This window comes from Pristiophorus japonicus, chromosome 8, assembly GCF_044704955.1.
Source record: "Pristiophorus japonicus isolate sPriJap1 chromosome 8, sPriJap1.hap1, whole genome shotgun sequence".
NCBI lineage: Eukaryota > Metazoa > Chordata > Chondrichthyes > Pristiophoridae > Pristiophorus > Pristiophorus japonicus.
In genome coordinates this window covers 28,539,824-28,566,614 of record NC_091984.1, presented here as the reverse complement: position 1 = coordinate 28,566,614, position 26,791 = coordinate 28,539,824, and the positions used below count along the sequence as shown (strand labels likewise).

Genomic DNA, 26,791 nt, shown 5'->3' with positions numbered 1-26,791 from the left:
AAGCTGTGATTGTGCAGCGCCCAAACATCGGTGCACGCAACTTCATGTAAGGAAATGAGGGGCGTACAAGGCTTGGCTCGATCTGGTTTATAGTGCAGCGGTGAGGAATAATGAAATAATCAGCCAACAATGTTGTAGAGTTGGAGCCGTGTGTCACAACCAGAGATGTGAGTCGATCACACGGCCCAGTTGGAGCCGTGTGTTACAGCCAGAGATGTGAGTCGATCACACGGCCCTGAGCAGTTCAAAGCTGCGGTCCCATGCTGAAGGTTGGCATGCACTCAAGGCCCTGGTACAGAATGTCAGTACAGCGATAAGGCTGAGAGTTTCTGCCAAGAAGACTTTGTTCGTTTTGGTGTTGTGTGGCTTCAACGTGTGCTGCATTATAGCAAAAAAGGAATTATCGGCATGCGCAGTGTGGGGTAATCCTTGAACTCCCTCAGGTACATGTGGTGCTTGCCCTTCGCCCAGATAGTCATCTGGAAGAAACCGATCAGAGTAAAGAGACCGACTGAAAGGCAAAGCAAAGAACATGTCACGTCAGAATCGCCTGGATGTATTTAGAAACTTACTTTTGCACCCGCGTTGAATATTTTTTATAAAGAAGATTTAAATCGCTGCCATATATTGTCCTACCTGGGAGACACTGTGTCATTATAGTAAAACCAATCCAGGATCCCACCTATAGGAGGTCAACAAACAGTTAGAGGGTCATGGTTGGACACACGACTGACGGCCAGTGTAGTAACTTGCTTTAACTGCAATACAGCAGATTACACAGTCGGCAATGTCATTGTTATGTTCTTTCTAGCGAGGGAAGATTCATTATGAAACAACAAAATAAGAATTGCAAAATGCAAATGCAACCGATTCTATGAAATTAATAACCTGTTTCTTGGTGTGAATTAAATATAGCATCCATGATTAAAACGTGTGATTATGTTAGTAATCTAATCAAGGGATTCAGTTGTTGACAGAAGTTCTTAAAATATTAACATCTTCTCTGCCCTCACTGCACACAGAGTACAGGAAACAATTTCCCCCAGATCCCTGTCCAACTCACTCCATTACCAGCCCCTATCAGATATAGGGGTAGCTGAAACATCTCATTCTTGCTTCTTTGGAAGGTGGAGCTGTATGAATCGTGTTTCTAACATCTGAACCGGGCTCTGTGTGTCACTGGTATATACATTTTTTAAATGCAGCCTTTGAGGTACAAGTGCTCAAACTCTTCACTACTTCCTGAGGACAGGCTGTGAGGTGTCGGTATCACCAGAAACCAGCATAGCTCGTGACATCATTGCTGCAGCGTTACACGGAAATAATAATCTGCACTGGACGTAGGTGAGTTCTACATCCAGTACGGTAGGGATATTAAGGGTAAAAGTAATATCTCCAAACCCTGCTTTTAATAATCTAATGCAGGCACTTCTATTGCACAAAGGTTATCGGAGAGATGCGCTGTTGGTTTTATGCAGCTGTAAATGATAAGTGGGGGAGTGCTCCCAGCACAGAACCTACCTCATACGTGTAATTGGGGCAGGACACGAAGAAGAAGAGCCATGTAAAAGGATTCTTCGTTGGATGAGGAATCTTGCGCATCTTGGATCCTGAGGAGGGGGAAATGGACAGACGTTCACCATAAATGCGGATAACTTCCCAACACAAGGGATTGTCTCCTCACCCTGACACCTTGAGCAGGCTTCCTGTGTGACCTCAACATCACATCAGGCTTAGGATTTCACTAAGTTGACTTATGCAACAATCTTTTTAAATCGCTGCAATGTGGAATACAGCACACTGGAGCCACGGATTACCAGAGTCTGACAAGGTAGTCATTGGTGACAGTGAGAAGCTAGCAATTTAAAAGAGAATGCAATGGGACAAGTTAATGTCAGTTGATACATGTCGGTAAGAAAGCTGGCTTTATTTTTGAAAATGTTCTGCTCCTGACAACTGATTCTGAGGGTACAATTATTTATAAGGTGTCTGTGTGCACATTTGAAGTACAGAGGAAAGTACAGGATCAGAAAAGACTACGTAATCCATCCCAGGTGTCATCCATGTCTCAGTGCTGGCACTCTCACCTCTAGTCAGAAGGTTGTGGGTTCAAGTCCCACTCAAGGTCTTGAGCACATAATCTAGGCTGACGCCTCAGTGCTGCCTTCTGGATGAGATGATAAACCAAGGCCCCAGCTGCCTGCTCGGGTGGACAGAAAGGGTTCAACGGCACTATTCCAAAAAGAGCAAGGGAGTTCTCCTAATGTCCTGGCCAACATTTGACCCTCAACCACCACCACCAAACACTGGTCATTTATCTCATTACCGTTTGATGGGCTTTGCTGTGTGTGTTTTGGCTACATTGTATATCTACAAAAGTAATTGGCCGTAATGTGCATTGGGAGATTCTGAGTTTGTGAAAGGCACTACATTGGATTACATGGATATACAGCACAGGAAAGGCCCTTCAGCCCAACCAGTCCATGCCGACGTTTATACTCCACTCGAGCCTCCAACGTCTTTCCTCATCTAACTATCAGCATAACCCTCTATTCCCTTCTCTATGCTTATTTAGCCTTCCCTTAAATGTATCTATACTATTCGCTTCAACTATTCTCTGTGGTAACGAGGTCCACATTTTCATCACTCTCTGGGTAAAGAAGTTTCTTCTGAATTCCCTATTTGATTTCTTGGTGACTATGTAATATTGATGGCCTCTAGTTTTGCTCTTCCCCACAAGTCAAAACACTTTCAAAACCTTTTATAATTTTAAAGACCTCTGTTAGGTCACCCCTCAGCCTTCTTTTTTCAAGAGAAAAGAGACCCAGCCTGTTCATCCTTTCCTGATGTGTTTCTGGTATCATCCTTGTAAATCTTCTCTGCACCCTCTCCAGTGCCTCTACATCCTTTTATATGGTGTTTAGTTCCATTCGCAACTCCTCGGTTAATGAGCCAGTTTGTTCCCACATGCAGCATAAACATGGGAGTCATTTTATTTTATTGCTCACTTATTACTTGGAGGGTGCGAGTCTAGGTGGGGGAGAGGAACAAAGGGATCTCAGTATAAATCGCTAAACGTTGCGACACAGGTTGGCAAGGCTGTAAAAAAAAAAGCAAACCAAGCACCAGGGTTTATTTCTAGAGGAATTGAAAAGTAGGGAAGTTATTCTAACCCTGTATCGAACCTTGGTTAGACCACACTTGGAGTACTGCGTACAGTTCTGGTCGCTATATTATAAAAAGGATATAGAGGCACTGGGGAGGGTGCAGAGAAGATTTACAAGGATGATACCAGAAATGCGAAGGTATACATATCAGGAAAGGATGAACAGGCTGGGTCTCTTATCTCTTGAAAAAAGACTGAGAGGTGATCTAATAGAGATATTTAAGATTCATAGAATCATAGACATTTACAGCACGGAATGAGGCCATTTCGGCCCATCGTGTCCGTGCCGGCCAACAACAAGCTATCCAGCCTAATCCCACTTTCCAGCTCTAGGTCCGTAGCCCTGTAGGTTATGGCACCAAGTGCACTCCATGTATTTTTTAGTGTCGAGGGTTTCTGCCTCTACCACCCTTTCAGGCAGTGAGTTCCAGATCCCCACCACCCTCTGGGTGAAGACATTTCCCCTCAAATCCCCTCTAAACCTCCTATAAATTACTTTAAATCTATATCCCTTGGTTCTTGACCCCTCTGCTAAGGGAAATAGATCCTTCCTATCCACTCTATCTAGGCCCCTCATAATTTTATACGTCTCAATAAAGTCTCAGCCTCTGTTCCTAAGAAAAGAAACCCAGCCTATCCAATCTTTCCTCATAGCTAAAATTCTCCAGTCCAGGCAACATCCCCGTACATCTCCTCTGTACCCTCTCCATGCAATCACATCTTTCCTGTAATGTGGTGACCAGAACTACACGCAGTACTCTAGCTGTGGCCTAACTGGTGTTTTATACATGCTTCTTAAGAATGTGTTCTTTTTGAACATTTGCCAATTCTGACGAAGGGTCATCGACCTGAAACATTAACTCTGTTGTTCTCGCCACAGATGCTGCCTGACCCGCTGAGATTTCCAGCATTTTCTGTTCTTATTTCAGATTCCAGCATCTGCAATATTTTGCTTTTGTTTTAGTGTTTTATACAGTTCAAGCATAACCTCCCTGCTCTTGTATCCTATGCCTCGGCTAATAAAGGCAAGCATTCCGTATGCCTTCTTAACCACCTTATCTACCTGGTCCACAGATCCCTGCTACTTTCAGGGATCTGTGAACCTGCACTCCAAGGTCCCTTTGTTCCTCTACACTTCAGTGTCCTACCATTTAATGTGTACTCCTTTGCCTTGTTAGTCCTCCCCAAATGCATTACCTCACACTTCTCTGGATTGAATTCCATTTGCCACTGTTCTGCCCACTTGACCATTGATATATTTCTGCAGTCTACAGTTTTCTTCTTCATTATCAACCACACAGCTGATTTTAGTATTATCTGCAAACTTTTTAATTGTACCCCCTACATTCAAGTCTAGATCATTGATATATATCAAAAAAAGCAAGGGACCTAATACTGAGCCCTGCGGAACCCCATTGGAAACATCCTTCCAGTCACAAAAACAGCCATCAACCTTGCTTCCTGCCTCTGAGCCAATTTTGGATCCAACATACCACTTTGCCTTGGATCCCATGGGCTTTTATTTTTGTGACCAGTCTACCATGTGGGGCCTTATCAAAAGCCTTGCTAAAATCCATCTATACTACATCAAACATACTGCCCTCATTGACCCTCCGTGTTACTTCCTCAAAAAATGCAATCAAATTAGTCAGATACGACCTTCCCTTAACAAATCCATGCTGACTGTCCTTGATTAATCCGTATATCTAAATGAAGATTTATCCTGTCCCTCAGAATTTTTTCCAATTATTTTCCCACAACCGAGCTTAGGCTGACTGGTCTGTAGTTACTCGATCTATCCCTTTCTCCCTTTTTAAACAAAAGGTACCACATTAGCAGTCCTTCAGTCCTCTGGCACCACACCTGTAGCCAGAGAGGATTGGAAAATGATGGTCAGAGCCTCTGCTATTTCTTCTTTTGCATCTCTCAACAGCCTGGGATACATTTCATCAGGGCCTGGGGACTTATCCACTTTCAAAGCTGCCAAGCCACTTAATACTTCCTCTCTCACTATGTTTATTTCATCTAATATTTCACACTCCTCCTCCCTGATTGCAATGTCTACATCGTCCCTCTCTTTTGTGAAAACAGATGCAAAGTATTCATTAAGAACCATACCCACGTCTTCCGCCTTCACACACAGATTTCCTTTATGGTCTCTAATAGGCCCCACCCTTTCTTTAGTTATCCTCTTGTTCTTAATGTATTTATAAAACATCTTTGGGTTTTCTTTGATTTTACTTGCCAAAATTCTTTCAAAATTATGCAAGGTTTTGATAGAGTGGATAGAGAGAGAATGTTTCCACTTGTGGGGAAGAGCATAATTAGAGGCCATCAATATAAGATAGTCACAAAAAAATCAAAACAGGGAATTCAGAAGAAAATCCTTTACCCAAAGAGTGGTGAGAATGTGGAACTCGCTACCACAAGGAATGGTTGAAGCGAATAGTATAGATGCATTTAAGGGGAGGCTAGACAAGCATATGACAGAGAAGGGAATAGAAGATTATACGGAGAGATTTAGATGAGGAAAGAAGGGAGGAGACTCGAGTGGAGCATAAACGGCAGTATGGACTGGTTGGGCTGAACGGCCTGTTTCTGTGTCGTATATCCTGTGTAATTGTTGCCCATTTGGGTGAATATACAAACCAATTCCTAATAGAATTATAGTACTGTAATATGACGAGGAGTTACAGGTAGGATGAGGTGGGGTGGGTCCAAGTCAGCTTCAGTAGGTGATGTTTTCTAACTTAACCTCCTGACTCAGAAACACATTGTTGGAAGTAGGTGTCAAATAGAAAAGCAACAGGAGAATAAAGTGGTGCTTACCCTCTGTACGCAGGTTCCTCAGGGCTAGATGGATCGAGAAATTTCCAACTTCACATACCTACAATGATGCATAAATCACTGTGATATAGCTACTGTCTGCTCATAGTCTGAAAACCATTTTGGATGTGTTAGTTGTACCGAGAGATACAGCTTAATTGTCCTGCCTTAAATTTGAATTTATTTCTAATTATCTGCTTCTAAAGGTGGTAAATACCATGCTGTCAGGCCATTGGATTCAGGCTAAAACCAGTGGTCAAATTTACTTAAAAGTAAGTTAATTACACGGAAGCAGAAAAACACAGCAAGATACTAAGAGCACAAATTATTAATAAAACAGCAACTGTTGAATCAGTCCACAGGGGTTAGCGTATCTTCTTCAGCTTGTATTTCTTACACAGTCCAATAATCTACGAGATGTTTGAAGGGCATATAGTTTGGCAGACTTCCCGACATGCTGCGGATGTGAGTGAGGTGATATTCTCACTTACTGCATGGATTCTAGCTGTCCACTTAAACCTGAACTGAAAATGGCAGGAAAGGTTGCTATACGTATTCCACAAATCAACAGATGTCTGAATATAGAACATCAGTCTGGCCAGTTGAAGGACACAATGGTGCATTTGCTGGCCAGAATGATGAAATGCCTTCCGCATTTTGTCCAGGCTTCATATAGCGATTAATGCCCTGACCATGTGCAATCGCATTAGCTGTCCGACAAAGCTTTCGCATCCTGGTTAATCTACCCGTCTGCTCCTGGCAGACAGTTGGGCTCCAGCCATTATGTGTAGCATGACAAGTGAGGACTGCTTCTATCCTACAGTCAGATGGTCAAACACACACACATCACCCTGACTCTTCATGGAGTCTTCATTGCTGTGTGTGTTCTTCACATTCCAGTCTGTTGGATCCTTCCTGTTAGCACCGTCACTCTTCTGGCTTAAAATGCAACTCCATGATGCAAAGGTTTTAATCTGCATGCAGTATTAGAATATCGTGTGAAGTGTGGCTATTTGCATCACTTTATTTTTCTATTCTTCCTCTAATCTGGAATTGTGTACATATGTAATTAGAATGCTGTAATTTCGATATTTCATTTCACAACAGATGTTCTGCACACCCCCCCCCCCCACCCCCAAATCCTGTGTAAAATATACAATACAGGCGATTCCCTATTTAAGGTAGGATGAAGCTCAGTTTCTGCCACATTTAGCCTCAGTGCCTTTGGCTAGGAAAGTGCAAAAAGTTCCATCAGGGTGTCCACTCCAGGTCGTTCGCTTCGTGACCCCCTGCTGAAAGGCATGTGCGTGTACATCAGGTGCGGTTTGGGTGTGAGGCCCACCAGAGTTGAATAGGCCGCTGACTCTTCCTCGCCCTCGGATTACATATGAAGAGTGAGCTCTTGGATGAGTGTCAGCAGACTATCTTTGACCACAAAGAGTGCTTTCAGGAGAGGTAAACAATTACTAAACCCGTTCTACTTCTAGTGCAATTTCTAAACTACAACCATCACTGGCCATGGCCGGAAAGATTTCTGCTACAGTAAAATCTTAAAATTGTCCACATACAACACAGGTAGAATTTGCTCATACTGAGCAACAGAAATCTTCCCCTACGTTTTTATATCTTTGTTACATGTGGACAAATCGAATCGGTCAAAAAAGGTTAGTGGGAGTTGTGTACAGACCTCCAAACAGTAGTAGTGATGTTGGGGAGGGCATCAAACATGAAATTAGGGGTGCGTGCAATAAAGGTGCAGCAGTTATAATGGGTGACTTTAATATGCACATAGATTGGGTTAACCAAACTGGAAGCAATACGGTGGAGGAGGATTTCCTGGAGTGCATAAGGGATGGTTTTTTAGACCAATATGTCGAGGAACCAACTAGGGGGGAGGCCATCTTAGACTGGGTGTTGTGTAATGAGAGGATTAATTAGCAATCTCGTTGTGCGAGGCCCCTTGGGGAAGAGTGACCATAATATGGTGGAATTCTGCATTAGGATGGAGAATGAAACAGTTAATTCAGAGACCATGGTCCAGAACTTAAAGAAGGGTAACTTTGAAGGTATGAGGCGTGAACTGGCTAGGATAGATTGGCGAATGATACTTAAGGGGTTGACTGTGGATGGGCAATGGCAGACATTTAGAGACCGCATGGATGAACTACAACAATTGTACATTCCTGTCTGGCGTAAAAATAAAAAAAAGGGAAGGTGGCTCAACCGTAGCTATCAAGGGAAATCAGGGATAATATTAAAGCCAAGGAAGTGGCATACAAATTGGCCAGAAATAGCAGCGAACCCGGGGACTGGGAAAAATTTAGAACTCAGCAGAGGAGGACAAAGGGTTTGATTAGGGCAGGGAAAATGGAGTACGAGAAGAAGCTTGCAGGGAATTAAGATGGATTGCAAAAGTTTCTGTAGATATGTAAAGAGAAAAAGGTTAGTAAAGACAAACGTAGGTCCCCTGCAGTCAGAATCAGGGGAAGTCATAACGGGGAACAAAGAAATGGCGGACCAATTGAACAAGTACTTTGGTTCGGTATTCACTAAAGAGGACACAAACAACCTTCCGGATATAAAAGGGGTCAGAGGGTCTAGTAAGGAGGAGGAACTGAGGGAAATCCTTATTAGTCGGGAAATTGTGTTGGGGAAATTGATGGGATTGAAGGCCGATAAATCCCCAAGGCCTGATGGATTGCAGCCCAGAGTACTTAAGGAGGTGGCCTTGGAAATAGTGGATGCATTGACAGTCATTTTCCAACATTCCATTGACTCTGGATCAGTTCCTATGGAGTGGAGGGTAGCCAATGTAACCCCACTTTTTAAAAAAGGAGGGAGAGAGATAACAGGGAATTATAGACCGGTCAGCCTGACATCGGTAGTGGGCAAAATGATGGAATCAATTATTAAGGATGTCATAGCAGTGCATTTGGAAAGAGGTGACATGATAGGTCCAAGTCAGCATGGATTTGTGAAAGGGAAATCATGCTTGACAAATCTTCTGGAATTTTTTGAGGATGTTTCCAGTAGAGTGGACAAGGGAGAACCAGTTGATGTGGTATATTTGGACTTTCAGAAGGCTTTCGACAAGGTCCCACACAAGAGAATGTGCAAAGTTAAAGCACATGGGATTGGGGGTAGTGTGCTGACATGGATTGAGAACTGGTTGTCAGACAGGAAGCAAAGAGTAGGAGTAAATGGGGACTTTTCAGAATGGAAGGCAGTGACTAGTGGGGTACCGCAAGGTTCTGTGCTGGGGCCCCAGCTGTTTACACTGTACATTAATGATTTAAACGAGGGGATTAAATGTAGTATCTCCAAATTTGCGGATGACACTAAGTTGGGTGGCAGTGTGAGCTGCGAGGAGGATGCTATGAGGCTGCAGAGCCACTTGGATAGGTTAGGTGCGTGGGCAAATGCATGGCAGATGAAGTATAATGTGGATAAATGTGAGGTTATCCACTTTGGTGGTAAAAACAGAGAGACAGACTATTATCTGAATGGTGACAGATTAGGAAAAGGGGAGGTGCAAAGAGACCTGGGTGTCATGGTACATCAGTCATTGAAGGTTGGCATGCAGGTACAGCAGGCGGTTAAGAAAGCAAATGGCATGTTGGCCTTCAGAGCGAGGGGATTTGAGTACAGGGGCAGGGAGGTGTTGCTACAGTTGTACAGGGCCTTGGTGAGGCCACACCTGGAGTATTGTGTACAGTTTTGGTCTCCTAACCTGAGGAAGGACATTCTTGCTATTGAGGGAGCGCAGCGAAGGTTCACCAGACTGATTCCCGGGATGGCGGGACTGACCTATCAAGAAAGACTGGATCAACTGGGCTTGTATTCACTGGAGTTCAGAAGAATGAGAAGGGGATCTCATAGAAACGTTTAAAATTCTGACGGGGTTAGACAGGTTAGATGCAGGAAGAATGTTCCCAATGTTGGGGAAGTCGAGAACCAGGGGTCACAGTCTAAGAATAAGGGGGAAGCCATTTAGGACCGAGATGAGGAGGAATTTCTTCACCCAGAGAGTGGTGAACCTGTGGAATTCTCTACCACAGAAAGTTGTTGAGGCCAATTCACTAAATATATTCAAAAGGGAGTTAGATGAAGTCCTTACTACTAGGGGGATCAAGGTGAGAAAGCAGGAATGGGGTACTGAAGTTGCATGTTCAGCCATTAACTCATTGAATGGCGGTGCAGGCTAGAAGGGCCGAATGGCCTACTCCTGCACCTATTTTCTATGTTTCTATTTTTAATTATCCTTGTCTGACCTCCGCCAGTATAATTAACTATTGATTACCTTTGTGATTGTTAGCTTAAAATAGGTCAAGTAAATAAACTGCAGACGATTAGATCTCATCACTCTACCGATTGTTCAATTTAATTGGCAATTTCACACCTCAGATTTGAAATGTCTGGGAATGCAGGCAGTACATGATTGGATGAGAGAGGATAACAGGACCTACCAGGAAGGTGTAGAGAGCCGCATTGACTTGTTGGTCACCATATACTGTAAAAGACAGAAAATCAAATCAGGATAAAACGTCGCTTAAAAATGGATTAGTGTCAGCTGTGGAGACGCAGCAGGCTCGGCACCCTGTTACTTACAGGGAGGTGTGTAGAGCGGGTGGTTGATGAAATAGGCCAGCCACGCGGTGAAACCCCAATAATAGAAACAGTTCTGTGAAAGCAAAAGCCAACATTCAGGCCAGCAGTCAGCACCATTCTAACCGAGCCGGTTCAGCTCTTTTTCAGTGTTATTCACTGGGAATCCGAAAGCCTTTCTGTACCAGTTTTACTCTCAGATAAGTTAAATCAAAAGGAACTTTTCCAACAATGTTAAAGAAAACTTACTAGGATGTCTTCAAATAACCTCAGCCAATGCCCATCCTTGGTAAAGTGCATCCAATAAATGCACTTCTTTCTCGGTCGGTTTAAATTCACTCTATAGCTGTTCTGCATTTATGACTCACAGCTACACAGTCCCATTGGTCTTACATTCGGAGAGTTAATTTTAAACAAAGTGGAAGTGCATCTACATGGTGAGTGTTGGTGGACTGCAGTGCCCCTTATAATGGTGAACAGAATGAGGCTGTTCCCACTTTGCCTTCGGCTTGCCGTGCCAGCGTTGTAAGTGCTTCAGGTTAAAGTTGTCGATTCCACCTCGGGTTGTTTGGCACTCCCAGAAAGGCTGGGAGCCTGGCCTTCTGAAAGAGCATACCCACTAAAACATACTTCCAGTTATCTTTCACCAACGTGGTTGGTTCTCTGGTAAGTGAATGACCTAAAATTGTTTACTCTCTCATCTGCTCGGAATATTCCTCCACCGGAGGAAATCGTTTCTCTCTGTCTAATGATGCACCTCAAGATTGTTTATATGTGTCATACAAACAGAAGCAGGCCACTTGGCCCCTCGACAATGTTCTGACATTCAATTAGGAACATGCCAACAATGATGGACAGGTAAAGACCCTCTGGTCCACCCAGCCTGTCAGCTGATCTGTATCTTCACACCATCTCCCCGCCTTGGCTGCGTAACCCTTAATACCCTTGCCTATCAAAAATCAATCTCAGTTTTGATATTTTCAATAGACCCCCAGCCTCAACAGCTTTTTGGGGGAGAGAATTCCAGATTCCCACTACCCTTTGTGTGACGTGCTTCCTGACATCACCCCTGAACGGCCTAGCTCAAATCTTAAGGTGTTGATCTGGACCCTATTCCATCAGAGGAAATAATTTCTCTCTATCTACCCCATCAATTCCTTTAATCATCTCAAACACCTCAAAGGCTTGGTATCGATATTGTTCATTGAGTGAATGCGAACATTGCAGCCGGCTCTCTGTCTCTTTGCTCCAGTGATTCCAGCAGCAGCTTCTTCTGCTCAAATTCCCGAGCACCTCTCGACGAGAAAGCGAACTCTGATGTTAATCTAGTTCTCAGAAACTCTAGTGATCATTGCATGTAGTTCCCAACATTCCCGCCATTACAAAAGTCCAAACTTACTCAATGACCTTTCAGCCGACAAGCCAAATGGAATTCGGGGCTTGTTGTCCTTCCAACACAAATAAACCAATTTAATTGCACGCAATACTCTTTTCATTTTGAAGGTATTGCTTCAGGGCTTATGCTCCAGCTTCCGAACGCATAGATTCGTAGAAAAATGCTTTGAGTTTAAGTTGTAATAAGAATTCAAAGCAGGTCACCAGCTTGGAGGTGCTTACCTTAACAGTGTTGCGAAGAGGCATTGTACCTTGAGAGAACCGATGCACAAACAGCGTTTCAATCAGTCTTTTGACATAGTGGATCGAGTGGCAAAAACCTGCCAAGCTGGAAAAGGTAATGAACAAAATGATTGGGCCACACACACACAAAGCCCACAGTGACTGCACAGCACACACCAGCTGAACCTTCAGCTCAGGAACTCCCTTACCAGGTCACTATCCGTCTGTTCTGACAAAAGGCCAACGATCTTGAAACATTGAGGGGATTTGTAACCCCTCCCCCAAAAACAAGTGGGTTTGGGTCGGCTGGGATGTTAAAAATCTTACCTCGAACCTGCCCATTTCCGATTTAACGCAGACAGGCGGGGAGCGGCCAAGCAACCGGCTCCCAGGAGGCGGGTTGGTAATTTAAATATTATAATCAGGCTGTGTGCTTCAGATTTAATCTCCATTTTAAATTTAACCCTGGCTGGCTGGGTTTCCTGACCCCAAACCAGCCCACCCCAACCCTCCCGCTCCCTCCCCGCATCCAAGTGAAATATGTCTCTCCACAGATGCTGCCTTGACCTGCTGAGTATTTCCAGTATTTTCTGTTTGGATGGCCATAGACCTTTCGTACGCAAACACCAAGTGTCAAGCTGAGATTCTATCTGTCCTCGGTGTTGCGAAGGATGGGTCTGGCCAGGCTGCCGTGGAACGCTCCAACCAGTTGGACCATGCCTTAGCACCTGTCCTTCGTGGAAAAGCTTTTCAAGAAAAACACCTTTGACCACAAGGCTATAAAGCAGAGGTCGGCACGTAAGGTCCTGGAAGCCCTACAGAAGGAGATGATGGATCCTGTCGGGTAGTTCCCCGAGCAGACTTTCGAACTCGTTTGGCAGAATGTCTCATCGCCAGAGCTTTCACACAAGCACCAAGACGTAGCTTGGTTGGCGGTGAGAAGGACCCTACCCGTCAGATCCTTCATGCACAGCTGGGGTTTCAGAGACATGGCACTCTGCCCGCTAGTCGGCTGTGGTGCAGAGGAGACTGTCATCCATCTCCTTCGGGATTGCCCCTTTGCAAGGCAGGTCTGGAAGGAGATGCAGTGGTTGCTGTCGAGGTTCATCCCTAGCAGCTCCGTAACTCAGGACTTTGTGCTCTACGGACTGTTCCCAGGGACACACACCGAGACAGACATAACCTGCTGCTGGAGGGCCATCAACTCGGTGAAAGACGCACTTTGGTCTTGCTGAAACTTGCTGGTCTTCCAGAGCAAGGAGATGTCCACGGCCGAGTGTTGCAGACTGGCGCAATCCAAGGTCCAGGAGTACGTGCTGAGGGACGCACTAAAGGTTGGTGCAGTCGCCGCAAAGGCACGGTGGGGAAGAGCCACAGATTAAGGCCCTTCCGCCACGGTAAACCCAGGGGATGGAATCAGAACCCCTCAGACTGTACTTGTTAATCTGCTTGTATACATAGGGCACCATGTACTGAAAAACACCTATGTTGTGCCATATATAATGAAAGTCTCTGCACTGTTTAGTAACTTGTAAAGAAATATAAATGTATTCTCATCTGTTCCGTATACTGCTTTCATCTGCATAGTGCTACATGTAACATGATTCGTGATCGGTATTGAAATGTATCCTGGAATGTAATGTAAACCTGTTCTTATCTGCTCCATGTAATACCCTTATTTGCACAATACTACATGTAACGTGAGTTATGGATTGTACTAAGCTGTACCTTGAAATGAAATGCACGCTGGTGCATTGTATGGAACTGCTGTCAGCATCCAAACATAGAAACATAGAAACATAGAAAATAGGTGCAGGAGTAGACCATTCGGCCCTTCGAGCCTGCACCGCCATTCAATAAGATCGTGGCTGATCATTCCCTCAGTACCCCTTTCCTGCTTTCTCTCCATACCCCTTGATCCCTTTAGCTGTAAGGCCCATATCTAACTCTCTCCTGAATATATCCAGTGATATATCATTCGATAAGGTGCCACACAAAAGGTTACTGCAGAAGATAAAGGTACGCGGAGTCAGAGGAAATGTATTAGCATGGATCGAGAATTGGCTGGCTAACAGAAAGCAGAGAGTCGGGATAAATGGGTCCTTTTCGGATTGGAAATCTGTGGTTAGTGGTGTGCCACAGGGATCGGTGCTGGGACCACAACTGTTTACAATATACATAGATGACCTGGAAGAGGGGACAGAGTGTAGTGTAACAGAATTTGCAGATGACACAAAGATTAGTGGGAAAGCGGGTTGTGTAGAGGACACAGAGAGGCTGCAAAGAGATTTAGATAGGTTAAGCGAATGGGCTAAGGTTTGGCAGATGGAATACAATGTCGAAAAATGTGAGGTCATCCACCTTGGCAAAAAAATCAGTAAAAGGGAATATTATTTGAATGGGGAGAAATTACAACATGCTGCGGTGCAGAGGGACCTGGGGGTCCTTGTGCATGAATCCCAAAAAGTTAGTTTGCAGGTGCAGCAGGTAATCAGGAAGGCGAATGGAATGTTGGCCTTCATTGCGAGAGGGATGGAGTACAAAAGCAGGGAGGTCCTGCTGCAAATGTATAGGGTATTAGTGAGGCCGCACCTGGAGTACTGCGTGCAGTTTTGGTCACCTTACTTAAGGAAGGATATACTAGCTTTGGAGGGGGTACAGAGACGATTCACTAGGCTGATTCCGGAGATGAGAGGGTTACCTGATGATGATAGATTGAGTAGACTGGGTCTTTACTCATTGGAGTTCAGAAGGATGAGGGGCGATCTTATAGAAACATTTAAAATAATGAAAGGGATAGACAAGATAGAGGCTGAGAGGTTGTTTCCACTGGTCGGGGAGACTAGAACTAGGGGGCACAGCCTCAAAATACGGGGGAGCCAATTTAAAACAGAGTTGAGAAGGAATTTTTTCTCCCAGAGGGTTGTGAATCTGTGGAATTCTCTGCCCAAGGAAGCAGTTGAGGCTAGCTCATTGAATGTATTCAAATCACAGATAGATAGATTTTTAACCAATAAGGGAATTAAGGGTTACGGGGAGCGGGCGGGTAAGTGGAGCTGAATCCACGGCCAGATCAGCCATGATCTTGTTGAATGGCAGAGCAGGCTCGAGGGGCTAGATGGCCTACTCCTGTTCCTAATTCTTATGTTCTTATGTTCTTAACTGGCATCAACAACTCTCTGCAGCAGGGAATTCCACAGGTTAACAACTCTCTGAGTGAAGAAGTTTCTCCTCATCTCAGTCCTAAATGGCCTACCCCTTATCCTAAGACTGTGTCCCCTGGTTCTGGACTTCACCAACATCGGGAACAATTTACCCGCATCTAACCTGTCCCGTCCCATCAGAATCTTGTATGTTTCTATGAGATCCCCTCTCATCCTTCTAAATTCCAATGTATAAAGGCCCAGTTGATCCAGTCTCTCCTCATATGTCAGTCCGGCCATCCCGGGAATCAGTCTGGTGAACCTTCGCTGCACTCCCTCAACAGCAAGAACGTCCTTCCTCAGATTAGGAGACCAAAATTGAACACAATATTCCAGATGAGGCCTCACCATACAATGAATTGTATGGAATTGCTGACCGCAAGGTACTGAAATATTTTCCAATGTATTGTGAAAATTTTATATGAAAAATATATTTTTGAAAAAAAATATTTCAATTCAGATTTCCAGCATTTTACTTTTGCTACAGGTCTATCCTGGGGGTAGATTAACAATAACAATCTAGTTACAGTCAAAATATATCTGTCATAAGCAAAGGTTTCATATGTAAGTGCCTGTACTACTATAAAGTGCAAGAACATGTAAATATTGATTTTACAAGACCACGTTGATAAGTTGCATCATTAATTGGTATAAAGCCAGTCACAAAACTCCTTAAATTGCTGTAAAATAAGAGCGTCCCTCTTCAGACCATTCGGATGACATCACCATCATCGCTCCCATACCCATTCCCTCCCTCACGATTCTTTAGCTTCTACAATGTGTGTAGTTACTTGCTCCCTGGTCAGAACTGGTCATTTTCACACATGTTCGAGGCAGTCTCGTGACACTCCTGATCATTTCCGTGGCTCAGTGGGCAGCACCCTCACCTCCGAGTCAGAAAGTTGTGGGTGCAAGTCCCACTCCAGAGACATTAGCACAAAAGTTTAGCTGACACTCCAGTGCAGTGCTGAGGGAATGCTGCACTGTCAAAGATGCCGTCTTTCAGATGAGAGGTTAAATCTATGAGAGGTGTGCCCTCCCAAGTGGATGTAAAAGATCCTACAGCACTATTTCAAAGAAGAGCAGGTGTCCTGGCCAATATTTATCCCTCAACCAACATCGCTAATAAACAGATAAGCTGGTCATTATCGCATTGCTGTTTGTGGGAGCTTGCTGTGCGCAAATTGGCTGCCGCGTTTCCTACATTTCAACAGTAACTACACTTCAAAAGTACTTCATTGGCTGTGGGACATCCTGAGGTTGTGAGAGATGGTATATAAATGTCAGTCTTTTCTTTTTCAGTAGTTTGACGATAAGGGCACCTCGTGGCTGTCTTTAAAGGTGTTTGTGCACCTCCAGCAGTCAGACACCACCTGCTCCACAAACATCACTCAGATTCCACCACGTGAGTTGCTGTGGTAAATCAGTGATATAGCTGCAGTCACTTCAGTATAAAACGACAAAAGGAGTGGCTTGAATCGAATACTCTACACGCAGTAAAACCCCACAAATGGCAATGCAATGAATGACAGGGTTTTGTGGTGTTGGTTAGAGGAAGAAATGTCAGCCAGGACACCAGGCGAAAGCACTGTTCCTCAAAAGCACCCTGGGATCTTTGCTGTCCACCTGAACCGCCAGAACAGGCAGAGAGGTTTAACATTTCATCTGAAGGATAGCACGTCTATGGCAACCCCTCAGTATTGTACTGGAACGTCAGTTTAGATTATGAGCGCAATTGTTGGTTTGGGTCTCAAATTCGCAACATTTGGTCCTGAATGATATCAACTGGAGTATGTACTGCTCGACATGACACAACCACTTGCATTTATATAGCGCCTTTAACGTGGTAAAACGTTCCAAGGCGCTTCACAGGAGCGTTATCAGACAACAATAGACACTGAGCCAAAGAAGGACACATTAGGACAGGCTTGGTCAAAGAGATATATATGTTTTAAGGAACGTCTTTAGGGAGGAGAGTCCGAGAGGTTTAGGGAAGGAATTCCAGAGCTTGGGACCTAGACGGCTGGATGCACGTCCGCCAATGGTGGGGGCAAAGGAACTTATAAAAGCCATTGAGTGTCCTTTATTAAATCCACACACTTTTACAGGTGAAACTCAGATGATATAGAACTCTACTTTACTGGAGCTTGAAAAGTGGGGTTATATTAATGCCAGGCATCCAATTACTTACTGCACCACAGTGTGAGGGCTGGTGGTAAATTCATCCTCCTCTTCATAGATAAACGGCAGGCGGGAATAGAACAGCAGGTAGATAAAGAGTGGACCTGCGTACTCCGTGAGGAACACCTACAGTCAAAGGACAACACACAGATACATACAGATGGCAGCTTAATATGGTGATTAAATACAATGTAGACATAAGCTTTGCTTTTCCTCCGACTTGCTCCCATTTCCCCCCCCACGCCCCCGAAGGTGGTGATCCCCGGATACAGCCAGGCCTCTGCGAGCTGCCACAGGCCATTCTTCACATGGGAGCCCAGACTGTGAGTATTGTCCGCCCTGACAATGGAGCATCGCAGCAAGGCCCAGTCCTATCCATAACCAGACCCTTGCACACTGATACTGTGCACTGACGACCACTGGGGGATCAGGAGGGGAAGCCCTAGGCAATATTTCTTTCCCCTTCCCTAGTCAGATGGCACTGAGGCCAATGGCTGTATCCTCCACTGCCCTGAGTAAGGTTTTAGAGACCATAGTACAGGGCAAAATGAATCCTCACTGAAAATGATGGGCTAATTAATGACAGCCAACATGGATTGAAGGCCCCTACTCTTGGAAATCCCCTCCCACCGCGCACCTCTCCCCCCGCCCACCATGTACCCACCCCCCTCCATGCCTCCTCCTCTTAATGGATGAATCCTCCTCACAGAGCAAGCATTACAGATTGGATCAAGGCAGAATTCCTCACTCCCACCAAGGAACAAGGCTTCTGACCCTAAACCGAGGAGCTTCCCCCTCCACTGAGAAGGAATTGGGGTCTGGGTAAACTCACAGCAGACTCCCTCCCTCCCTCCCCCTGCACTAAGATATCTTCCCATCCCCTCCCACTTTCCTTCCAATCATCCACTTCCCATTCCCCACTCTCCTACAGTCCTTATGCCCCCACCCCCCCATCTCCCTTTCCCTACCCCTCCCCTCTTGTCTCTCGTCTCCCCCTCTCCGTCTCCCGTCAATCATAGAAACATAGAAAATAGGTGCAGTAGTAGGCCATTCGGCCCTTCGAGCCTGCACCGCCATTCAATGAGTTCATGGCTGAACATGCAACTTCAGTACCCCATTCCTGCTTTCTCACCATACCCCTTGTTCCCCCTAGTAGTAAGGGGTTACATCTAACTCCTTTTTGAATATATTTAGTGAATTGGCCTCAACAACTTTCTGTGGTAGAGAATTCCACAGGTTCACCACTCTCTGGGTGAAGAAGTTTCTCCTCATCTCGGTCCTAAATGGCTTACCCCTTATCCTTAGACTGTGACCCCTGGTTCTGGACTACCCCAACATTGGGAACATTCTTCCTGCATCTAACCTGTCTAAACCCGTCAGAATTTTAAACATTTCTATGAGATCCCCTCTCATTCTTCTGAACTCCAGTGAATACAAGCCCAGTTGATCTAGTCTTTCTTGATATGTCAGTCCCACCATCCCGGGAATCAGTCTGGTGAACCTTCGCTGCACTCCCTCAATAGCAAGAATGTCCTTCCTCAAGTTAGGAGACCAAAACTGTACACAATACTCCAGGTGTGGCCTCACCAAGGCCCTGTACAACTGTAGTAACACCTCCCTATTCCCCTTCCTCCTTCTCTCTCCTCTCCTCTGCATACTCACTATCTCTCCTCCCTCTTCGTCTCTCCCTCGCCCCTTCACTTCCTCTTTCTCTCCCTCTCCCCTTCCCTCCTTTCCTGCCTCATCACTCTTCACCTCCTCTCTCGCCGGTCGGTGTGGGGTGGCTGTGTGCCCGACGGGCTGTGCAAAAACCCATTCCCGCCACTCCGGCCTGGGGGAAATTTTGGGTGGGTCGGCCCATTCGTCCACCCCTGGTCGATGAGGCTTAACCGTTCCAGTATCACCTTTTCGAGGCAGTAATGGGCCTTAAGGAGGGGGGCAATTTCGGCCCCTTGATCTCGACTCCTGATGAGAACTAATATATTACTAAAGTCCTGCCACCTATAAACATTCCTTACAGACATATCCATATTAACTATATGCACACTTGTGTTACATCTGGTGATGCCTACCAGTCAAGCTTTTAATAGGAGTTTCTCATTCGTGTGACAGTCTGGGATATTAGAGAAGTTTAAGAATGGCTTGGGGTCTGCATGCCATTGCAGGCTCTGGCCACTGTGTGGCACTGTGCACCACAACATTGCTCTTCTTGGCTCTCAATCCCCGCCATATTGGATTCCTCCTATTATCTAAATTCTTGTTCAATAATTTAAACTTTTAAAATGCATACTTCAAGTATGTAAATGTAATTAACTTTTCTCCTTTCTCGCTCCTGGTGAAATTTTCTCCCAGCATTTGTAATCAGACACTTCCCGTGCTTCCTGGCCCCAGTGACTGGTCTGGGCCTTAGCTCAGAATATTTCCATTCAAGATTACTGCATGAATGACTTTTCATACAGTGGAACATTATTTTTAAATATAGTTCATATTTTTATTTAATTCACTGAGGATCGGCACACTGCCATAAAAAGCTGTGACCTTTGATCTCCTCGGAGTGAGCAGAGCTGAAGCCACTCAGGTAGTCAGAGTCAGCCCAGCCCAATAAGAATAAGTGTCTTGATAAATGAATACATAATGATGGGCCCCTGATCTTGGCAGAGCCAACAGAGTTACTCAGATGGTTTATCTTCAGAGTTGTCCCAGCCCCACATTGATTATATTTTCAATAAGTGAAAATAGTTAGTGACTGATTTGGGGTTTCCCGAAATGATGGTTACTGTATTTCTATTGCTTTGGCCCATCTTATCGAAGCAACTGAAGCTGCATATTCAAATACCAAATGAGGAATGTTAATGGCTATTGTTTCTTTGAGGAACTTTTTTCTATATGGAAAGTAAAGCTCCTGTCATCCGTGACATTGCACTGCAGGTAAACTCCACAAAACCAAATGTTCCTGCTCCTCTTCCCCCGTCCCACCCCTCCCTTACTGCTTTTACCCCCGCATCCCCTCCTCTCTCTCCACCTGCACCCACTTCTTCCCCCTCTCCCCACCTCCTCTTCCTCTACCCCTTGACCCTTCCCTCCATCTCCCCTCTTCTTCCACATCCCCTTTTTCTCTTCCTTTCCCCTCCCCTCTTCCTGTCCTCCTGCTCCGCCTTCCTCCCTTCTCATCCTCTTCGTTCCATTTATCTTCCCCTCTTTGTTTTCTCCCTCCGCACCCTCCCTCCTCCTCCCCTTTCCACCTCAACCCTTCCTTTCCCCCCGCTCCACTCTATCCGCTCTTCCTGTACTGGTGTTAAGGGTTACAGTGGTGTGGCCACACCCCCTGGGCTCCTGCCCTGCTCCACCGTTCTCTGGTGTCCAACGACTCGTCCTCTGGTGCCACTAACTCTCCTTCCCCCCGGTTACCTTCCCCTGCACCCCTCCTCCAGGCTTCCAATCTACCTTCCCACCCTTGCCTTCCCAGCCTCTGACCCTGCTGTATCTTCCCCATCGCCTCTAATTGTTCCCTCCATCCCCACCTCCGCCGTCAACCCTGCTCTGCCCTGCTGCCGCTGCAGGCCTCGGGTTACAAAGGTCAGTGTAGGGGCCCGGATTACAGAGCGAGGAGGCCTGCTCTGGGCCCACTCCCTCCAAGTGCAGAGAACAGAACCATTACCACCACCTCCCCGGGACCACTGGCGATTGTGCCCCATTTCACACTTCCTGCCATCAGACCAAAGATACTCCTCGCCGTGCGGCCCATCGATCCCGCTGCTAGATGAAGCGATACTCACCGTGGTCCAGCCCACTTGTGGGCCCAAATCTTTGAAATAGAAGGTAGCAGTGGTGCCCACTGGGAGGGTCTGCAGGACTTCCTCGTCCCTTACACATTTGCCCTCTGTGGAACGAATCAACATCGGGAGCAGAGGTTCAGTCACTTTATCAAAGTGCTTGTACTTGGAACTGAACTGAAACTATTCAGAAAGTAATATTGCACCAAGCTGGCTGTACCCGAACCCAGGGTCCGGGGGAGCGAGACTCATGCTCAAACCCACCACAGAGCCCAAGCCTCACTTAAATATAACAATTAGATTGACTGAATTGACTAGTTGTGCTTTACTAGGGATACCGTGTTGGTATCTTAAGGCCTTTGTGTTGTCCGAGTGAACTCACCATTAGGCAGTGCAGGGGAATTAATGTACGTCGGGCCAATAGTTAGTAACCGGATTTAAAGTATAAAATAAAAACAGAAAATGCTGGAAATGCACAGCAGGACAGGCAGCATCCGTGGGGAGAAGAACAGAGAACGGTCACAGACCTGAAACATTAACTCTGTTTCTCTCTCCACAAATGCTGCCTGACCTGCTGAGTATTTCCAGCATTTTCTGTTTACATTTCAGATTTACAGCATCCGCAGTATTTTGCTTTTCTGCATTCGGTTTAAAGTATATTTTCGCTCCACCCATGGGTCAGTGAGTTGATCGCCTGAAGAGCTGGTCACAGGGACGAGGAAGATACCTAGTCTGGGCTGTACTGAGTTACATGATCTCAGTGCTCCAGAGTAAGGATGTGGCAGTCAGCCGGGGTTCTGGCCCACTCCCGCTCACTAAGGCAAGGCCTGGTGGAGGTCCAAGGCCCCGAAATTGGTGGCCTTGCCACTGACTGCCGCCAAGTTTTGCCATCGGTCTCCCCTCTGTGCCAGTTTCCACTCGGACTGGAGCGGGCCGGAGGGGTGTACCGCCGGGAACCGCCCGCTGACGGCTGTTGGCGGCCAAGTAGCACGTGACCTCCCGCCCATCGAGCTGCCAGATTGGTGTGGGCAGAAGTCGGCGGGAGTTGGCGGCAGCAGGGGCAAGGACCGCTACGTGGAGGCAGGTCTAACCCCGATGTTAAGTACGAAGACCTGCAAAAAAAGGTTAGTGACATTTTTTAATTTTTCCTTTTTCCAGCATCTTACCTGGATGGGGTCCCCTGAAGGTCTTCCGGTGTTTTTTTTTTAACTTGGTGGTGATTTTCATTTTCAGATTCTCCACCCTCCCTGAGCCCGACTCCATCCTCGGCGGCACTTGGGGCAGAAAGCTCATTTGCCGCCGAGACTGACGGCGTAAGCTGTTATTTGGTGGCCGGGTGGTACTGCCATCTCTTTTAGAGGAACCGTCCTGGCAAAGTACCGCCCGGTCTCTCGCCGGCCATCGGCGGTACTTTGGGCGGCACTTGGGCGGGCCTTGGCCTTCACCAATTTCGGGCCCTAGGTGTTTGGACGTTGCAGGAAGTCAAGATCATTTTTACCCTCATGACGCTACAACCTGCCAACACTCACTGACAAAACTCACTTAAATTGGTCACCAGTGCCCAATCTCCGCTCAGCTTGTCCAAACACTGCAACGTACCTGTGATTGTGTCCCTGAATTAACATCCAATCGAAAACCTGAAAAGATCATATTGCTGGGACAGAATTAAATTCTGATTTAAAGTACATTTTCTGTTGGGTCACCTGATGCACTAAATATGATAAAAATGGAACTTTCTACATTGATGGCCAAAAGCGATTTATAATGCAACCTCCACTTAGGGCGGTCTTGGGCCAGGGACTCCCAGGTGTTGTGGGGGTTGTTGCAGTCTCTGGACTCTGGGGAGGTACCAGCGGATTGGAAAGCAGCTAATGTAATGCCTCTGTTTAAAAAAGGGGGCAGACAAAAGGCAGGTAACTATAGGCTGGTTAGTTTAACATCTGTAGTGGGGAAAATGCTTGAAGCTATCATTAAGAAAGAAATAGCGGGACATCTAGATAGGAATAGTGCAATCAAGTAGACGCAACATGGATTCATGAAGGGGAAATCATGTTTAACTAATTTACTGGAATTCTTTGAGGATATAACGAGCATGGTGGATAGAGGTGTACCGATGGATGTGGTGTATTTAGATTTCCAAAAGGCATTCGATAAGGTGCCACACAAAAGGTTACTGCAGAAGATAAAGCTACGCGGAGTCAGAGGAAATGTATTAGCATGGATAGAGAATTGGCTGGCTAACAGAAAGCAGAGAGTTGGGATAAATGGGTCCTTTTCGGGTTGGAAATCGTTGGTTAGTGGTGTGCCACAGGGATCGGTGCTGGGACCACAACTGTTTACAATATACATAGATGACCTGGAAGAGGGGACAGAGTGTAATGTAACAACATTTGCAGATGACATAAAGATTAGTGGGAAAGTGGGTTGTGTAGAAGACACACAGAGGCTGCAAAGAGATTTAGATAGGTTAAGCGAATGGGCTAAGGTTTGGCAGATGGAATACAATGTCAGAAAATGTGAGGTCATCCACCTTGGCAAAAAAAACAGTAAAAGGGAATATTATTTGAATGGGGAGAAATTACAACATGCTGCAGTGCAGAGGGATCTGGGGGTCCTTGTGTATGAATCCCAAAATGTTAGCTTGCAGGTGCAGCAGGTAATCAGGAAGGTGAATGGAATGTTGGCCTTCATTGCGAGAGGGATGGAGTACAAAAGCAGGGAGATCCTGCTGCAACTGTACAGGGTATTGGTGAGGCCGCACCTGGAGTACTGTATGCAGTTTTGGTCACCTTACTTAAGAAAGAATATACTAGCCTTGGAGGGGGTACAGAGACCATTCATTAGGCTGATTCCGGAGATGAGGGGGTCACCTTATGATGATAGATTGAGTAGACTGGGTCTTTACTCGTTGGAGTTCAGAAGGATGAGGGGTGATCTTATAGAAACATTTAAAATAATGAAAGGGATAGCCAAGATTGAGGCAGAGAGGTTGTTTCCACTGGTCGGGGAGACTAGAACTAGGGGGCACAGCCTCAAAATACGGGGGAGCCAATTTAAAACTGAGTTGAGAAGGAATTTTTTCTCCCAGAGGGTTGTGAATCTGTGGAATTCTCTGCCCAAGGAAGCAGTTGAGGCTAGCTCATTGAATGTATTCAAGTCACAGATAGATAGATTTTTAACCAATAAGGGAATTAAGGGTTATGGAGTGGGCTTATAAAACTTATAAAAGGCAAACATAAATTTAAAAAAAAATAATGGCCTGCTTGGCACTTTTTTCTTTGGGTTAAATCTGAGCAACAATTTACTGAATTGCCATGGCCTAACAAACAAAAGATTAGCCATCTTGGAGCTGAGTCCACGGCCAGATCAGCCATGATCTTTTTGAATGGCGGAGCAGGCTCGAGGGACTAGATGGCCTACTCCTGTTCCTAATTCTTATGTTCTTATTTTATCAGGGAGGTTTTGAGGGTGTCCTTGAAACGTTTCCTCTGCCCACCTGGGGATCGCTTGCCACGTCGAAGTTCCGAGTAGAGCTTTGGGAGTCTCGTGTCTGGCATGCGAACAGTGTGGCCCGCCCAACGGAGCTGGTCGAGTGTGGCCAGTGCTTCGATGCTGGGGATGTTGGCCTGATCGAGAACACTGATGTTGGCGCGTCCATCCTCCTAAGTGAAGGAAGAGCATCTGGGAGGGCGCTGAGCACCTCGAGTCTCATCGCCGAGAGCAGGCAGAAAACAAGTGCAGGCAGCGGAAGGAGCATGCGGCAAACCAGACTCCCCACCCACCCTTTCCTCCAACCACTGTCTGCCCCACCTGTGACAGACTGTAATTCCCGTATTGGACTGTTCAGTCACCTGAGAACTCACTTTTAGAGTGGAAGCAAGTTTTCCTCAATTTCGAGGGACTGCCGATGATGATGATGATAATAATGCAACCTTACTACATCTTCTCGCCTTTAGTGCCATCTTTACCTCCTCTGAGATGCAGCCTACACAACACGGACCGGGGATCAGACCTGTGTAGGTGCTGACCCGTTGAGCCCGTGTGGAAGTTAGTTGACAAGTACTGCAAAGCACCTGCACAATTCCTGAGGGTTGTTGGGACATGGGAGGCCCTATCAGAAACAGTGATCGAAACAGAATGGCTTTTAGAAAGTCAGTGGATGAATATTTGAATGGGGGAAAAGGTAGAAGAATGGGAATGGGGGTATTATGTGGATACGGTGTCAGCTGTGGCTCAGTGGTAGCACTCTGATTCAGAAGGTTGCGGGTTCAAGTCCCACTCCAGAAACGTGAGCGCAAAACTCTAGGCTGACACTCCAGTGCCGTGCTGAGGGAGTGCTGCATTGGTGGAGGTGCCGTCTTTCAGATGAGACGTTAAACTGAGGCCCCGTCTGCCCTCTCAGGTGGACGTAAAAGATCCCATGGCACTATTTGAAGAAGAGCCGGGGGGTTACCCCGATGCCCCGGCCAATATTTATCCCTCAATCAACATCACTAAAACAGATTATCTGATCATTATCACATTGATGTTTGTGGGAGCTTGCTGTGCGCAAATTGGCTGCCGTGTTTCCTACGTTGCAACAATGACTACACTTCACTTTGGAACGCCCTGGGATTGTGAAAGGTGCAAGTCTTTTCTTTTATATTTCTTTCGGAGATTTGGCTTGCGTCAACGGGCTGAAGATCCTCCTTTGGGGGTATAAAACTCTGCAATTCCTTTCTGAAATATTCTGAAACAAAAGCAGCCAACCCAACTCTCTGAGGCACCTTGATATCTCCACGTGTAGCTGAGCCCTTCAAGTCAAGAACGTCCCCGGTTCAATACCTAATCTCAGCAGGAGCAGCAGTAGGGGCTTTGCACCTGGGCTCAGTGACCCTGGGAAGGGGAAAATTGCAGGGCTCTGATCGATATCCAGTAGCAGTCTGGAGATGTGTATCTGTATAAATATAAAAACATGTCCGCCCCTGTGATGCCCCTGCAGTCAAATAGGCTGCTGGTACTCATTGTTAAGGCTTGCACATGAATGGTGGCCATTTAAACATGGTGCCAGAGAATGCCCGATGCTTAAAACCATGGACAAGCTCATCCAGGAGAGAAGGTGAGGGCCACAAAAATCTGCGGGCGTCCCCAGTATTGAGCCTATCTGAATTGGCCGGCTAATGTTTTACAGCTGTGGCATCTGTGCTATACGGAGTTTGATCCTACAGTGTGGGTGTGAAGTGTAACTCAATTCGTATTAGTTTCAGCCCAGTGACCAGAACCTCGCTGTCACACCCACTAGACACCAAACACGCCCTCACAAGCAGATTCCTTCGGCAGTAAGCATTTCTGAAATTCCAGGACTATTAAGGTAGATAAACAGTGCGTGTTATTTGTAAGTCAGTAAGGCACCCGGGCTCAATCCCTTCATCCTCTACGAA

At 46.0% G+C, this 26,791-nt stretch overlaps 1 protein-coding gene across 3 annotated transcripts in view; it reads right to left on the bottom strand.

Annotated features, from left to right (window-relative positions):
• Positions 1-293: 293 nt before the first annotated feature.
• Positions 294-26,791, bottom strand: part of LOC139268455 (very-long-chain enoyl-CoA reductase-like) — a 95,661-nt gene continuing 69,163 nt past the window's right edge. For all 3 annotated transcript variants that reach the window (XM_070886626.1, XM_070886627.1, XM_070886625.1), the window contains 9 exons: positions 21,375-21,478; positions 17,609-17,724; positions 12,215-12,320; positions 10,601-10,673; positions 10,459-10,502; positions 5,996-6,053; positions 1,522-1,610; positions 637-682; positions 294-511 (listed from right to left, as the gene is read on the bottom strand). In XM_070886626.1, the coding sequence (XP_070742727.1) occupies positions 384-511; positions 637-682; positions 1,522-1,610; positions 5,996-6,053; positions 10,459-10,502; positions 10,601-10,673; positions 12,215-12,320; positions 17,609-17,724; positions 21,375-21,478 (764 nt within the window). In that variant the 3' untranslated portion in view covers positions 294-383. The remainder of the gene's footprint in view (positions 512-636; positions 683-1,521; positions 1,611-5,995; positions 6,054-10,458; positions 10,503-10,600; positions 10,674-12,214; positions 12,321-17,608; positions 17,725-21,374; positions 21,479-26,791) is intronic.